The 16,171-nt window shown below is 41.0% G+C and overlaps 1 protein-coding gene across 4 annotated transcripts; it reads left to right on the top strand.

Moving 5' to 3' along the window:
• Positions 1-683: 683 nt before the first annotated feature.
• Positions 684-15,376, top strand: CNIH1 (cornichon family AMPA receptor auxiliary protein 1). Of its 4 annotated transcripts, none has more exons than XM_056133673.1 (6): positions 684-899; positions 5,751-5,819; positions 6,073-6,120; positions 9,792-9,904; positions 12,439-12,582; positions 14,454-15,376. In XM_056133673.1, the coding sequence occupies exons 1-6, from the start codon at positions 819-821 to the stop codon at positions 14,479-14,481; spliced, it is 483 nt and encodes a 160-aa protein (XP_055989648.1). In that variant the 5' UTR covers positions 684-818; the 3' UTR covers positions 14,482-15,376. The 4 variants fall into 4 exon arrangements, with proteins under 4 accessions (XP_055989648.1, XP_055989646.1, XP_055989649.1 ...); XM_056133671.1 differs by having other exon boundaries at positions 684-895; XM_056133674.1 differs by lacking the exon at positions 6,073-6,120.
• Positions 15,377-16,171: the final 795 nt, after the last annotated feature.

Here is a 16,171-nt window from a genome sequence, read left to right on the forward strand (position 1 = left end):
AATTATGCGTGGTGAGCTTACGGGGTCTAAAGCACGAATTCTTTAACCAGGCATATAAGAAAGGGTCTCTGCAACTGACCAACTCTTCAGATTAGAAAGGGTTAAGTTTAATTCCCTTCTAATGCTCAACCATGTCTTGTGAGGTTCCAAAAAAATTTAGATCTGAAGTCACTTTAAGATATTTCCTCCCACCCCATCTCCCCTTTGTGCCTTTGCTCTCTCGAAACCTTCCTTCGAACTACTCCTGCTTTCTTTCCGTCTAGAGGACGGTATGCCTCCGGGAATCATGCCCCGGGCACTCGCACACAGGGCGGGCTCTGTGTGCCCTTCTCTGCCCTTTCACGCCGCAGACTTCCACCCACAGGGTTAGAACTCGGGACTGATGATGATGTCCTTAGGTGTTCCACATCGCTTCTTCCAGTGAGAGAACACGATCTTCCTCTTTCTCGTCTCCCCCAAGACACAGCACCAAACCGGGAACGTAAACGTTTACTGATGCTCAATGAACATTCGTGTAAAGTAAACCATCAACGACGACGGAAGGAGGGCAGAAAGAATCAACAACCTCTGCGCGGCGCGGCCGGCTCCGTGTAATGCCTAATCGAGCCAGGAGGGGGCGCGGGCGCGGGCGCGCGGGTGCGCAGGCGCGCCGGGAGGGCGGGCGCGAGGGAGGGCGCGCGGCACCGGCGGCGGCGGCGGCGGCGGCGGTGGCGGCGGCCGCGGCTGTGGCCGGGGGAAGTGAATGGTTTTACCCAGAGGGCCGTGCGCCGCCTTTCTCCGCTGGCTCGGGCGCCGCTCCGCGCTCCTCCGCCCTGGCCATGGCGTTCACGTTCGCGGCCTTCTGCTACATGCTGGCGCTGCTGCTCACCGCCGCGCTCATCTTCTTCGCCATCTGGCACGTGAGTGGCCGGGGCGGCGGGGACCCCGGGAAGGGAAAGGCGGGCGAGGCGCCGAGCTGCGCTGCCCTTCTCCTGCCCCGGGCCCCGCCAGGTCGACGCGCTCCGGGCCGCGCGGCGAGGGGAGGCCGGGGCTGCCGCGCGTCCTGCCTGTCTGCCGTCCCCCGCGCGGTCTGTCCCGGGGCCTGGTGCCGGGCCGCGTGTGCCCCGCCGGGGAGCCTCCGGGGAGGGATGTCCGGGGCGTAGGGCAGGGAGGCGCCCGGCGGCGGCGTCCGCAGCCCCGAGCTGAAGTTTGCCGAGTTCTTCGCTGCACGGCCGACTTTTCTTTCCCGGGCTGGCGGGCAGGAAACGAGGTCGTGGTTCCCGGCTTCTCCGGGGCGCCGTCCGTTTTCCAGGTCTTTTTGACTTGTTGGATTGCTCCGGGAGTCGAAAGCACTTGGCTGCCGATGGAATCGATTACTTTGGAGGGACTGCATCTCGGAACTTTTCCCTCTTCCTTTCTCCTTCCTAATCCTTCCTAATCCCCCTTCAGTGGTGGCCCCCGGGTAACTGGAGTTAGTCGAGGTCTTTTTAATCGGTTTCTTGACCGTACTCGGAGACCTGCAGCTTTTATTCTTTCTTTTTTTTTTTTTTTCCCAGGTCGGTTTTTTTCTGCTCACCATGTAGCTTGGGAGCACATGTTTTCCTGGAAATCTCTATGAGGGGCAAGGCCCCGTGATGGTTTTTGTTTGGGGGCCACACCCGGCTAGATGCAGGCTAACTCCTGGCACTATGCCCAGGCTAATCATTCATGACTGCGGGGGGCGGGGGGTGGCACTATTGGTGATGCTGGGGAGCGAACCCGGGTCCTCCGCATGCCAGTCCAGCGCCCTACCCGCTGTGCTAGCGCTGCGCCCTATCTCCCCACCACTCTGAGTTCTATAAGTGATTTGGGGATTGCTGATTTTTCCTGGGCATCAGAAACGTCCGGAGCCTTCTGAAAGTCGTCCTTCATGACAAATAGAGCGCCTTCTTTGCCTTGGTCCTGTATAGTCAAGTGCTTTCTGGAATAATGGCTTTGGAGGGAGTGGGCATGGCCCCTCTGATATAAATTTTAAAGCAGGTTTCATCGTATGGTTCATTTATATTGGGTGGGTGGGTGGGTGGGGAGGTAGGAAGACTGATTTAAATGGCATCCGTTTCTTGAGCCAAAAAAAAAAAGTCTCTCGAGCAATATCACGAATCTTTTATTTTTTCCAAAGATCGTGCCTCGTGATAATTATTTTAGACCCCGCCTGGGTGTGCATGCAGCGGGGAATGTTTCTGGGGTCTGTCCACCTGTGCCGGAAGGAGTGGCTCTCTTGAAATGCTGGTCAGCCACGCTCCCTTGAAGAGCATTCTGGGCTCTTCATTCGTTGGCAAAAGAACAATAAAGTAGGTATTTGGGGATGCACACTAGCTCCACCTTTGTCAGCCTCTGACACTAAAATGTCTGGTTCCTTCCCTTCCCGCCTCAGAGGTGGATTTCAGTCACTTGCTCTTTTTTTTCTGGTGTGGTGTGAATCCTTTTTTCTTCTTTTTTGCATTGTGAAACAGGTGGTGTTTGCCTTAAGGAAAACCCATAAGGGTGATTTTGTTTGAACTCTGAAATGCAGGTGTTGCATGAAGTAGATCATTGAAATCCTGTGACAAGACTTAAACGATTTTTGTTTGCTCTCTGCAAATTTGTGAAAAGCTTTTTAAGCTTAATAGTGCAGAGAGTTATTGTATCCTTTCCAGAGACAGTTCTAAATAAATATGGAATTTAAATTTTTCGGTTAATTACCGGATCTTTGTTTTATTTTCTTGGCATTTGGAAATGTCAAGTTTGAATTTAAAAAAAGAAAAATTGTGTTTCCCTCATTTCTTGGGTTGGTGCTGGTCGACAGTCCTTCCCCTCATTTCTCCAGTGGAGGTTGGTGATGATGGTCAGTCCTGTCAGTTTAGCCCTCACTCATGTGACTAATGGCTGTGAGGACAGACCAGTGCTGTGTGGATAGCAGTGGTCTCAGAAGTCTGTTTGAAAGCTCATAATGTAGAGCTCATCCCCTATAGCTCTGCATCAGATCTGAAGGTATCTGCAATGGAGTGGCCAGGTATCTTTAGGGATTTATCTCTCTCATTGTTTATTCACTTCTGTAGTAAATTTTTTTTTTTTTTTTTTTTTGCATTTTTGGGTTACACCCGGCGATGCACAGGGGTTACTCCTGGCTTTGCACTCAGGAATCACTCCTGGCAGTGCTCAGGGGACCATATGGGATGCTGGGAATCGAACCCGGGTCGGCCGCGTGCAAGGCAAACGCCCTACCCGCTGTGCTATCACTCCAGCCCCTCTGTAGTAAATTTTATGAACATCTTTTTCAAAGAGATGCAGGCATAGCTTTGAAACTCTAGTTTAAAAATATTCTTAGAAAGGTTTTTGGAGAATTTGCTTCTAGCCTCCAAAGAGAAACAGTCTCAGCATCGTATTCATTAAAAGTTCCTTGAGGACAAGAGCACAGGCTATGCATACTTGGAGACCCTGGTTTCTTCTAAAGTGCCCCCTGAGCACTGTGATGGGTGTATGACCTTTCAGTACCTGCCTTGGTATGGCCCGAGCACGAAAACTATAAATATAAGACCCCTTGAAATTATCTGAAGAGAATGTTTAAACAGGAAATAGTTTTAAAACATGTTTGGGGCCCAACGATAGCACAGTGGGGCATTGCTTTTGCCTTCCACACAGCAGACCTGGGAGTGATCCCCAGCATCTCCTGTGGTCCTCTGATCCCTGCTAGGAGTGATAGTAGAGCTCAGAGCCGGGAGTTGAGCCCTGAGCACTACCAGGCGTTGTCCCAAAACAGAAACATGCCCCCCTCCCAATATATTTTGGTTTTGCCATTAAATTGGATATTTTATAGGTTGGCAACTGTATTTCTGAACCTTGTGTTGAACTTTATTACTAAACACAGTAGGGATGTATTGCAGCTAAGTAATTACTGCAAGTAATAAAAAGTGTCCTTTTCAAAATTTGATTTACTTTTGGGGCCACAGACGGTGGTGCTCAGGTCTTAATGACACTGCACACAGGCATTACTCCTAGCTCCGAGGTTGGACCTGGTCAACCTGTGCAGAGCAAGCCATTGCCCTTGTCTTCTCTTTCCAGCCACCCCCCCCACCCCGTCCTCCCCCTACACACATTGTCGACATTTAAAAAATACTTTATGAAGTTGATAGGGAAATAAACTACCATATTAAAGGCTAGTTACTACATTGGTTCCTGATGTTATTGAATAGCACTGTCTCACATACATCCAGCCCTCCATCTGAAGAGAGAAGACGTTCACCGCCCCCTGGGTGGCCAGTTGCAGCCACTAAAATGACTTTAATAATAGTTGGCGTCCTTGACTTTTTACTTAAGCACCTCTGAGTTAATATTGCAAAGTGAGACATTCCCTCATTTTGATTTTAACACATTCTGATTTTATTTTTTTAATTTTTGGGCAATATACCCGGTGGTACTCAGGGCTTACTCCTGACTCTACACTTGGGGACCATTCCTGGCAGGCTCAGGGGATCATAGTGCTGGGGATCGAACTCCATTTAGCCTGTTGGAACACAAGCCCCCTACCCACTGTGCTATTGCTTCAGCCCCTGGACCAAAACATCCTTATGATGTATGAGCACTATAGCACTGTAGCACTATCCCCCCATTGTTCATCGGTTTTCTCGAGCGGGCCCAGTAACGTCTCCATCATGAGACTTATTGTTACTGTGTTTGGCATATCGAATACGCCACAGGGAGCTTGCCAGGCTCTGCTGTGTGGGCGAGATACTTTTAGGTAGCTTGCTGGGCTCTCTGAGAGGGGCGGAGGAATCGAACTCCGGTCCGCCGCGATACTTCTCTAATCTCACCCTGCTGCCTCACTCATGAGGATCTAGCCTTCTCATGACGTGCCCTTCAGTTTGGTGATCAAATGAAATGACTGTCTTGCAGTAGGAATGAGAACACAAGAGCACAAAAGGTCAGGTTGATTTCTTACTCAGTGGCCTTGTTCTATCCTGCTCTTGCATATATAGCACCATTGGGTGAATTTGAGTAGGATTCCTCTTGGCAGAAAGATTCAAAAAATCCTCCTGAATAGATGTGGGTATAAATAGTCCCATGGCATGGATCTTGGCTTGTCAGAGCAGAATTGAACTCCCATCTATTCCTCCTGCAGAGCAGTCTTGGCCCTGATGGTTAAGAATCCCTTTGCATTCCTCGGTTTTGAAGCCGTTCATTGCTGTTTCCAAATCAAACCAGGACTCTGAAATGTTTGTGTTTGGGCACAGTGGGAACAGATCAGTGAGTTCATCTTAGTGTCCCATCCAAGTTTGTCACAAGGGAGAGAAACATACCCAGATGATGAAAAGCACTTCACCTGAGCAGGAGGCACAAACCCATCTCTGAACGTTCTACACCAGGGTGGGAAATACCCTGTGTTGTATGGAAGCGAGGCAGATGCGCAGTTACTGCTGTTCAAGCAAACTGATAGATGAGATGACATCATTTTTTAGGAGAGAGAGAAGTTTGGGTAAATAGGTGTAGTATGGAGGAAGGGTCATTTCAAGTACCTGGGCTCAGGAAAAAATTAACGTTTCTCACTTTGCAAATGAAAAATGTTTGTCACGTTGATATCTGGTCTTCTTAGTAATTATGACAACATGATTCGCATTATTTATTAGCACATCTTGACAAATGTGAGTACATGCTGGCTTTTGTTAACTATCCAGTTGTTATTGATGGGGAGGGGGTAGGTTTACTTCTGTTTTTCATTCACAAGATAAGCCCTAACTGTTTTAATTTCATTTTAGATTATAGCATTTGATGAGCTGAAGACTGATTACAAGAATCCTATAGACCAGTGTAATACCCTGAATCCTGTAAGTTGTAAAATAGGACTTTCCTTTAGGCTTTTACATTGTTTTTGTTTTTATCTTGATATATTTTGAAAATAGCCAGTATTCTCCTTTGCATGATGTAACTGTACTTTTAGGCAGAATTTAAAAAAACAAAACAAAACTAAATATTCTTTTCCCTGTCATGCTTGACTATTCTTTTATTAATCTGCTGGTGATCTTGTCAGCTGTCAATACTAACATTCTTCCAATCTGCTTTTTACATTGTCGGCCAAAGACAGTTGAAAAGGTCAAAAAGATTAAAAGAGTCAAAATTGCATTAAAGGTGTGTACTGCTTTTTAGTTTAATGTTACCTTCATTTCATGGGGAGGGTCAGGGCATTTGTATCTGTAATGTTCTGTCCAGTGTGCTCACTCACATGCCTGTTGAGGTTTATGATTGTGTGAAACTTCATATCTTATGCTAATGTTGCTTGCTGGTCCAGTCAAGTAGGGAAAGCTGTTAAATGCTTATGCATTAAAATCAATGTTAATAGCCATAAGCATATCTGTATGAAATTTTTGAATGCAGTGTTGGAAAAGTGTTGGCTGTCTAACGTGGTATTAACATATGATAAGGTTATCCCCAGGTTGTGTCTTAATTCTGAGGTGGGGTATAAGCAGGAGTCTCAGGTCACATTGAGTTTTCTCTATGGTCATTCTAGTCCACAGAGCATTAACAGACTCTTTCAGTTGATGTTTATTCAAAGTCCTTTGGGTGGATAGCTCTGCTCTTAGACTCTGGAGTATTGGAGCAATGCTCACCTTTGTACTCAGGCTGCCAGGATTTTGTAGATAACAGTTTGTATACAATTATCTACGTAGTAGTTATTTCTAGTAAATATCTCCTCTAGGTTTCTGAAACAGATCCTATCTTAAGCCAAGTTGTGGGCTCTAGTGGCTTTGGATAAAATGGGGCTCTTTTTGGACTGAGAAGTTTTATTTGCTTCATTTACTTTTCTCATTTAGAAAGGTTCTCTTATAGCCTGTTGGTTTGATTTTTGCTTCATTGGTCAGAAACTGAAAGTTTGTGAGAAATTGGTGTGTCCTCAAGGAATAAGATGCTGTCATTCATCTTAAAAAAATTAGTTGTGTAAAATGATGATGTGTTAGTATGCTACTGGAGGGTTTGGTTTGGAAGATAATCTATAAGGTTAGTTTGCTGCTTTATCATTGTTTCCTAGATGAGTATGAATGATGAAATTGATTTCTAGTTTGTCATTAAAGGACGTTTGCAGCAAGACTTTTCATTGTACGTACAATGAAAAAATATTGGCTAAATAGCTCTTTATCTGCTTGTATTAAAATATGAGCTGAATCTGCTGTCTCATTGTAGGATAATGCTCATTATCAAACATCCTAACCGATAATTGAAACTAATTGTTACTATGAAATTAAGAAACTGAATTTCCCCTTTGACATTGTTTATTAATGGTAATCTGTCTTCTTTGACCTTTGATTACTTCAGATAACTAAATGATAAGAATAACAGTTGAGTTTAGATGAGGGCGTTCTTGGTTACCAGGTTCTCTGCTAAGCATATTTAGCTGGGTTTCTTCATTTAGTTCTCACAATACCCTTCAAGATTAGTACATGGTTATTGATGTGAATAGAAGAATAAACTGAGATTTAGGAAGATTAAATTAGTACTTTTTCCAGTGTTAACGGCTAAGCTGTAGCTAGAATTTGAATGCAGACAATCTGATTTTTTAGTTACATGTCTTGTAGTTTCCTAATTTATTGTAAATTTAAGATGGATTACTTTGAACATCTAATGTGTGATACCTGGTTTTTCTTGATTAAAGAATTTCTTAGACATGTACTTAGGACGTACTAATGTTGCAGCTGATTGGAAGGAAGTTTTTCTAACAATGCAGGTTGCATTTTGGAGAGGGTGCCGATGATTGACTTAGTAGCAATGCATCTGACAGTTTTCCCTATTTAAAATTTGTTTTAAGAACTCTGCCAAAGTATGGGGGAAACACAAATATTTTATAAAATGTAAATCTTAATTCAAGAATATTATGATTTGCATGTTTAAATACTAACATTTCAGCCATATTTGCATGAGGAGTTTTTTCCTAGATACCAGCTTTTGTGTCAACATTGGTTCTTTGTGGGACAATTTTTATGACATGTAAGAGGACATTTCCTCATTAAACAATGATCAGAGAGCTCTGGTTCTTATGAGAGATGCTGAATAAAAGTTTCTGTACTATTTTTGAGGAAAAGGGGAAGGAGGATATTGCATTTGTTTCTTAAAAAAGAACTGGTAGAATGACAGTTACCCATATTACCATTCTTATTAAAAGGAATTGCTGAAGAGCAGAAGGGACTGCTTTTCAAACTTGTTCTTATTCTATACATTATACTTGTAAGTGTAAGATTAAAACTTGGTATTTTGTATTGTTAGATATTATCTCAGCTTGAAAAGGACTGAAGTAGGCTTTTATTTCAAAGAAAAAGCCCTATAACTTAATGTAGTATTAGAGCAGTTCTAGTGGAGTATTGAGTAGTTCTAATGGAGATCCCAGTAAAATGTGTATCTTGATTTGTCCTGGTGGAATAATGATTGAGTGTCAAAGACTTCCTGTGGACATTATCTTGTGTAGAGATTGTGGATGTTTTACTTTGATCCTAAATAATTATGCTGGCTTAATTGTTCATGTTATTTATAAGTATGTGTGTATATATATATTTATATGCACATATATTTTTATATATGTATATAAACATATATTCCGAGACTATGTTTTGATTTTTATTATATTGTTTAAGTATGGAAAATATCTTGGTGGTATAGCTTAGTTGGTTTTACTGGGATTTCATTTAAAATAGTACTTATTAAATACTTCAGTCTACAGTTTTAAACTGAATACTAAGTAAAATGGAAGTGTTAGAAGATGGGCTTGAATATGTAGAATACTATTTCTAGAAATCATGGCTTTTCCTTACGAAAGATTTGATAATGTTGAATGACTTCATATCATTTTAATTTGGTATGATATAAACGTTTGAGAAACTGGCTTTGAAGCTGTGCCTTGTAGAAAGTTGTTTGGCTGAAAGTTGAATTTACATTTTTATTTAATAAAGTAGATTATACTGAAGTAAAATAAAAAAGAGAATTTAAAAGAAAGCATCAACTCTTGGTCATTTTATAAAAAAATATTTTGCTTGAATTTCCATTTAGCACTCTCTGCTATCAAAAGATTTGTTTTTTAATTTCTGAGCCTCTGCTGATTCTCCATGTTTATTAGTTTTTTATTGGACAACAATGGGCTTAAAAAATCCAGGAAGGCCATGTAAGAATGGAGTTTAGCACTTGTTTAGTATTTTTTTTCCCTCCTACATTGCAGAAAGCACCTTGTTTGCATCTATGCATAGTAGTGTTTTTTCCCCCTGACTGTGCTGAAATTACTGACTGTTGGCTTTTTATTGAAAATTACTTTTGTGATGTGATGTGGTTTGCGAATATATGTAACAGTCCAGGTTTCTGTTAAAGGCTTAAAAACACCAGTGTGTGTATACCAACAAAGGGGAGTTTTGTGATTTTTTTTTTTTTTTTGGAAAAAAATATGTTGCATGTGATCAGATACTTTATTTTGTACTTTTTATCATTGTGGGAATGGTGGGAAGAAAAAGTTTCTAGGTGATCAGCAAAATAACTGAATAATCTGGGTGGTAACTTTGTATCGCTGCTTTTATGAATTTCTGTTTTAAATTTGAAGTTATATCTAATTCGCTCAGTGCAAGCTATAGTCTTTGGTCAGTTTGCTTGTAATCTAAGTTTTGGTATAAAGTTGAACTTGAAAATAAAACACATTTCATCTCTGATCCTAAGAATCATTGATTTATTTTTTTCATTTTGAAAACTTGGTTGCCACCGGCTTTCCAAATTAGCAGCTGACTTCTTCGCAAGCAAGGCATTTTCATAACAGGCTTGTGTTTTTCTTTCAGCTCGTACTGCCAGAGTACCTCATCCATGCTTTCTTCTGTGTCATGTTTCTTTGTGCAGCAGAATGGCTGACACTGGCTCTCAATATGCCCCTCTTGGCGTATCACATTTGGAGGTAATACTTAGATCTGCTTCTAATATGTTACCTAGTTACAGTTTAATCATACTGTGGTTGATACAGTTATTACCTGCTAGTTACCAAAATTAAACAGGAAAAATTAGGTGGCTTTAATTTTCTAAAGTCATGTCAATGAATTGTAACTGTTGTGATTTCTCTTACAATGTTTAGTATCCTTTTAAGGATTTTTTTTTAAGGGGCTCTAACTTATTTCCTACAATATATGCAAGGTGGAAACGTCCAGCTCATCCCTGTGCATGTCTGTGTACCCTATGAAACCACTGCAACCCCCAGCTCAGCTGGCCCCAGGAGTCCCTGGGTCTCTCTTAGTCAGTCACCCCCATACCTCTTACGGACTGCTGACTACTATCAACTGGTATTTGTTTTGCCTGTTTGGACTTTCTACAAATCAAAAACTGCACATTAGAGTAGGCAGAATTAAAAATACTAGGGGCAGGAGAGAGAAGACAGTGGGTGAGTCCCTTGCTTTGCGCTGCATTGACCTTGTTTGATCCCCTGCTGCCATGAATGGTTCCCTACACCCTTCCAGGAGAGATCCTCACGTCAGCACCAGGAGTAAGTTCTGGCCACTGCCAGGTTGACCCCAAATCGCCCCTTCCTCCCCCAAATAATAAAAATACTGGCATACTGAGGTAGCTGATGGTGAGAATGTAAGATGTCACTGAAATGTAGATTATTTGGTCCTATCTTAATAGAAATCTGTCCCATATGTTGCAGCTCTTCTAGTTCTCACAATCTATGAAGGTTTATACACAGTTATTCATGCTGTTTATTCATAGCACCGAATTGGAATGAAGCCAAATATATAAGGCCTTCATAAACAAAACACAATAAAACCTAACAGTGGGAAATTATTCAGTATTAAAATGGAACAGATTATAAAACATTAATCTCAAAATCAGGGTGCTGTGTAAAAGAAATTATACACTGTAGAATTCATATTTACTTTATAGAAAAATCTTCAGGGCCAGAGAATGCTGGGTGTGGCCCAGAAAAACTAAAAGTAAAAAAATACATATACGCTGGGGTGTGTGCTGGGTCACACCCAGCACGCCCCAGGTTCTGCACTCAGTAATTTCTCTGGGCAGTGCTTGGGGAACCATATAGGGTGCTGGGGATGGAACCTGGGTCGGCCGCATGCAAGGCAAATGCCCTACCCGCTGTACTATTGCTCTGACCCCCGAAAAAATTTTAAAATGGAAACCAACTGGTGCCAGAAAGATAGTACGGGGGGTCAAGGCTCTTGGTTTGCACATTCCTGATTTGATCCCTTGCACTGCATTTGGTCCCCCAGCACCTCCAGGAGTAATCCCTGAGCATTGCTGGGTTTGCTGTTTCTCCCTGCTACATTCCTCCCTGCCTTCACACACAAAACAGAAACAGAAGGATGCTAATTAAAACAGTTGGTGGTTCCCCATGGGCCAGGAGATATAGGAGGTAGTCTCAGGCAGGAAATGGTAAAACTTACAAACCACAAGATATAATTCCTTCAGAAAAAAAAAAAGATTTTATTTTAAAGTTTTTAGTCATACCTGGCAGTGCTCTGGGGACCATACAAGGCTGGGGATTGAACCCATAAGCAAAGCATGCCCATGCAGCTACCTCCCACCCCTGGAGGATGATTCTTAGGTTGGTGGTTTCGCAGTGATAGACATTTGACACAGCCCATCAGAACCTATGCTTTAAATGCATGAATTATTGTAAGTAAATTATGACAATAAAGTTGATATAAAAATAAAAAACCCAACAGAATGTTTGCCTAACTTCTTTTTTCCGTATTTGTCATTTTAGATTTGTTTGTTGTAGGTGGGGAATGTGGCTCAGTGGTTGAGCTCTTGCTGTGTATGTGGCCCTGGGCTCAATCCCCAGTGTTATAAAAACAATACAATCTAAAACTAAGTTGGTTACTTATCAAGATGTTAGCATTTAATAACGTTTAAAAGTTCATTCAGAGTGTTTAAAATAGGTATGACCAAATCTTATTACCCTTGATTTTAGGAAATATATTTATGAAGTATGTTATTTAGAGAGAATGAGAAAGAAAAAGTCATGATGAGTGTTAATATGGGTATTTGGAATTCTGTAAATCTGAAATTATGTCAGAATAACAAGTTAAAAGGCTACACTCTTAATTCCCTTTCAGGTATTCCTATTAGAGATAAAATGTAACTTGCTTAGCTGTCCCTCTCATTTATGGACTCCAGTTTTAGCTGTCTGCCTATGTATTGTGGGGACCCCACCCAGCGGTGCCTGGACTTGAACTCAGGATCTCATTTATTTGTGTTTCATGTGGATAGGGCATGTGCTCTCTACCATTTGAATGAATCACATTCTGGGCCCAGGGCTCTAGTTTTTAAAATTAAGCTGATAAGAGAAAAGAACTAAAGGTATGCTTCCTTATGGGGATCATCTTGCAACAAGGTAACAAATGTCATTGAGGAAGAAACATCCTTCCCATCCTATTGGTCTGCTTCCTTTTCTGAGTGGGTAATAGTCTGTTTTTATTGCAGGTATATGAGTAGGCCAGTGATGAGTGGCCCAGGACTCTATGACCCAACAACCATCATGAATGCAGATATTCTAGCATATTGTCAGAAAGAAGGATGGTGCAAATTAGCTTTTTACCTTCTAGCATTTTTTTACTACCTATACGGGTAAGTCTTGAAAAAAAAAAAAAAGGAAAATTAAAGTATAATTTCACTTGTAGGCATTATGGTGCTAACACCTGGAGAATTACTCTTTGTTACTGGTAACTGCACCCCAGAAAATTCCCATGGGCTTGCTACAGATGCACTGGACTTGTCAAGGTACGGTTGGAGGCAGGAATTTGGTCAGAGATTCCATTTTCTTCATGTTCAGATAGTCAGCAAAGCACCATCCTCATTCTCTGTGGCCCAGTGATGGCACTGGGTGAGCCTGCAAAATGCTTTTAGCCTGTCTTGAGATTATGTTTAATTTTTTTTTTAATCATTCTTCATAAACTGCTTGTGCTGCTCTTATTTTCTGGTTTGCTTGCTCCAGATGGGACGAAGGAAGAAAGCAGCTCTATTTATAGGATGGTGCAATTTTGCCATTTCTCTCTTTAATATAAGCCAGGATAGATAGATTCTGTCACTGTCCTCTGGGCCCTGGCATTGTTGATGTGTGGTACCCTATGTATTGTAGGGTGTCTTAACAGTATGTATCCCTCACCCCTGCCTACTAGCTGCCCACAGCATCTCTCTCTACCTTACATTCAGCAGCCAGAAAACCTCTGGATACTGCCAAGTGCCCGCTAAAGTAGAATTGAGCTCCACTGAGAGACAGCTTCGGCTGGACATAGAAATGGTTGCTGATTAAAATTTGAGAAGGATGCTGTTAGGGTTGAAATAACTTTCCTTTGAGCTTACAAGTTTTGTTTTCATTATTTATTGGGATTCTATTCAGTCACAGGGCTTTCCCCCTGATTTTCAAAATGTGAGGAAAATGATATGTATGAGAGGAAGTAATTGTGAGCTAGAGTAATAGAACAGCAGGTAGGGCATTTGCAAAAAGGGGAAGTAATTTTAATGACTAGCTTCCATTCTTTTTTCTGTTACTGGTTGGTTTATTATACTTTCACTCCACATTCCCTTTCTCTTTGCTTCATGTTAGAGGTTATAATTGTGAAAATAAGTCTCCTTTACTGCATTTATAGATGTTGTTTTTACCTGAAAGAGAGCACATAATTCTGAAAAGTGAAATTCTGTGTCATTCTAATTTCTTTTTTAATTTCATTTTTTTCAACTGGTGACAAGTATCTGAAGTAGTGCAGACATACAGTTGGCATTTGTAACGGGCCTGTTGAAAGAACGGATGGTTTGCCTCTCTAAGACATAGACACATGTACTTGTGGAGGCATGTTCTCCAGGACATGGGCCCCTGGGATATGTTAAACTTGCCTGGTGAATGTGCTCACATTTTAGCTTGGTGTTTTTACTTCAACTTAGAAGTTTTTCTCTGCCTTTTCCATGGTGCTTTTTCTGCCAACTTGACCTCAGCAGTCCTTTAGCCTAAATCTGATTGTTTTTTATTTCACTCACTTGTCCCCTATGATGGGAAAACTTTGTAGTTTAGTTGGGTATTCCCCATTAGTCACGTGAGAATAGCGGCGCCCAATTGTGAGGACTGCTTGGAGAATTCAGTGAGGTCTTGTCTAGAAAGACCCTAATGGGCGCTATCCTGAGCATCTCTCTTGGGATACAGGATGGTTCTTGGGGCTCTGGTTCCCTCTGAGCTTGCACTTGTGTTTGTCTGCTTGCCAAGATTGGAAGGAATTAGGAGACAGCACTCGCATGTCCCCTGAGCCAGGTCTTCCTGTAGGCAGAGGTCCATAAATGCAAATTAAAATCATGCCATGAACTTTATTGACCTTTGCTTTTTCTCTTTGTAATTGTGTCTTACCACAAATTAGTTTGTTCTATCAATCAGACTTGACTTTTCAATGTTCTTATTTTTTCTAATTAGGAACATTCAAATTAACAGCTTTTTTTTTTTCCTTTTTCAGCATGATTTATGTTTTGGTGAGCTCTTAGAACAACACACAGAAGAATTGGTCCAGTTCAGTGCATGCAAAAAGCCACCAAATGGAGGGACTCTACCAGCGAGATCCTGTTTCCAAGAATAGCCTATGGAATCTGATCAGTTACTTAAAAAAAAAATGACTCCTTATTTTTTAAATGTTTCCACATTTTTTGCCTGTGGAAAGACTGTTTTCATATGTTATACTTGGGTAAAGAATTTAAATGGAATTACGTATAAATTAATATAAAATGATTACCTCTAGTGTTGACAGGTTTGAACTTGCACTCCTTAAGGAACAGCCGATAATCCCCTGAATGACTGCATTAATTATTGACTGCCCTTAGTCCATTGGAAGCTTTTGTTTATAGGAACTGTTAGGGTTCATTTTGGTTTTATTGAAATGCTATCTAATTATAAATTAGCAGTAGACACCAGGTGCTTCTGATGAACTGAAAATATATATCTGACCTGTGGGAAACTTCATAGGTTTCCTCATCTATCATGTAGATGATTATATATGGACACATTTATAAAAATTAGAGGGGGATTTTCCCCCCCTTTGACTTGAATATTACTCCTGTATATTGCATGAATGAGAGAGATTTCTCATATTTCCATCAGAGTAATATACTTGCTTCAGTTCTTAAGCATAAATGAATAAGATACAAAAATACTTGCTGAATTACTTGTAAAGAATGCATTTAAAGCTATTTTAAATGTGTTTTAATTTGTAAGATAATTACTTAAATTGGTTACTATACTGTTATACTGTTCTAACTGGTGGTAAAGGTAGTCTTAAGAATTTGCAAGTACTTTAGATTTTCAAAACTGAATTAGAGAGAACATTGTATAACCATCCTGCTGTTCCTTTAGTGCAATACAATAAAACTCTGAAATTAAGACTTATTTTTGGTGCATTGTTTTGAAGATTACAAATAGCTATTTCTAAAACTTGCTCAATTCATAATAAAGATGTGTTATTATACTTTTAAAGAAAGATAGTGGAGTATTATGTTGTGGTTTTGTTTCTTAAATGCCATACTTGAATCTAAAGGGAGGATTTTAGATGTCTGTACCACCATATTGCCAACTTGACAAGGCTTCTGGGACTTTGGCATCATTTTTTGTACCAATTTAAAAAAAATCAAAATGTTGGCACTCAAAATGTTAATTTTTTTAAAGGACAGCAGGGTTAAAGTAAAATAACTTGTTCATTTGTGTGAGGTTTTGCTCCTCTGGTGAGGTAGTAAATTGTGGCTTGCATGCATTCATAAGCATTCTTGTGCCCTCTTTGGAATGAGGACTTTGAACAGAGGATCAAAGAAAACCTCCTAGTGATCAAGGGAGTTGATGAAGGTGTTTGTGGAGAAGTCTGACTCCTTGAATTAGATGTTTTACTCTCAATGAGTAAAAAATGTTCCCTCACCTTTGTGGTGAGTAGCTGTTAACAGTTTTGGAAGTCAATGAGTGGGGGGTCAATGAATGGGGTGAGTCTGTTAAAGACAGGGATATAGAAGCAGAAGAGAGAGAAGACAAACCATTTCTTGAGCGGAACTATGAAAACCTTGTACTTTATAGTTTGGAGAATAATTCTCCAGGGATGAGATTGTTGTCAGTGCGTGTAATTATTTACAAGCACTTACTAGGCCCTGAAAAATTATGCTCTTAAGAAAGAGCTATGATTTATTTGTAAACTGACTA

Source organism: Sorex fumeus, unplaced genomic scaffold (assembly GCF_029834395.1).
Source record: "Sorex fumeus unplaced genomic scaffold, SorFum_2.1 ptg000098l, whole genome shotgun sequence".
In the NCBI taxonomy this organism is placed as follows: Eukaryota; Metazoa; Chordata; class Mammalia; order Eulipotyphla; family Soricidae; genus Sorex; species Sorex fumeus.

Coding starts and splice junctions, on each gene's coding strand:
- CNIH1 (XM_056133671.1), top strand. CDS start 743: ATGGTTTTACCCAGAGGGCCGTGCGCCGCCTTTCTCCGCTGGCTCGGG. Junction 896..5,750: donor CTCATCTTCTTCGCCATCTG/GCACGTGAGTGG, acceptor ATTTCATTTTAG/ATTATAGCATTTGATGAGCT. Junction 5,820..6,072: donor AGTGTAATACCCTGAATCCT/GTAAGTTGTAAA, acceptor TGTCGGCCAAAG/ACAGTTGAAAAGGTCAAAAA.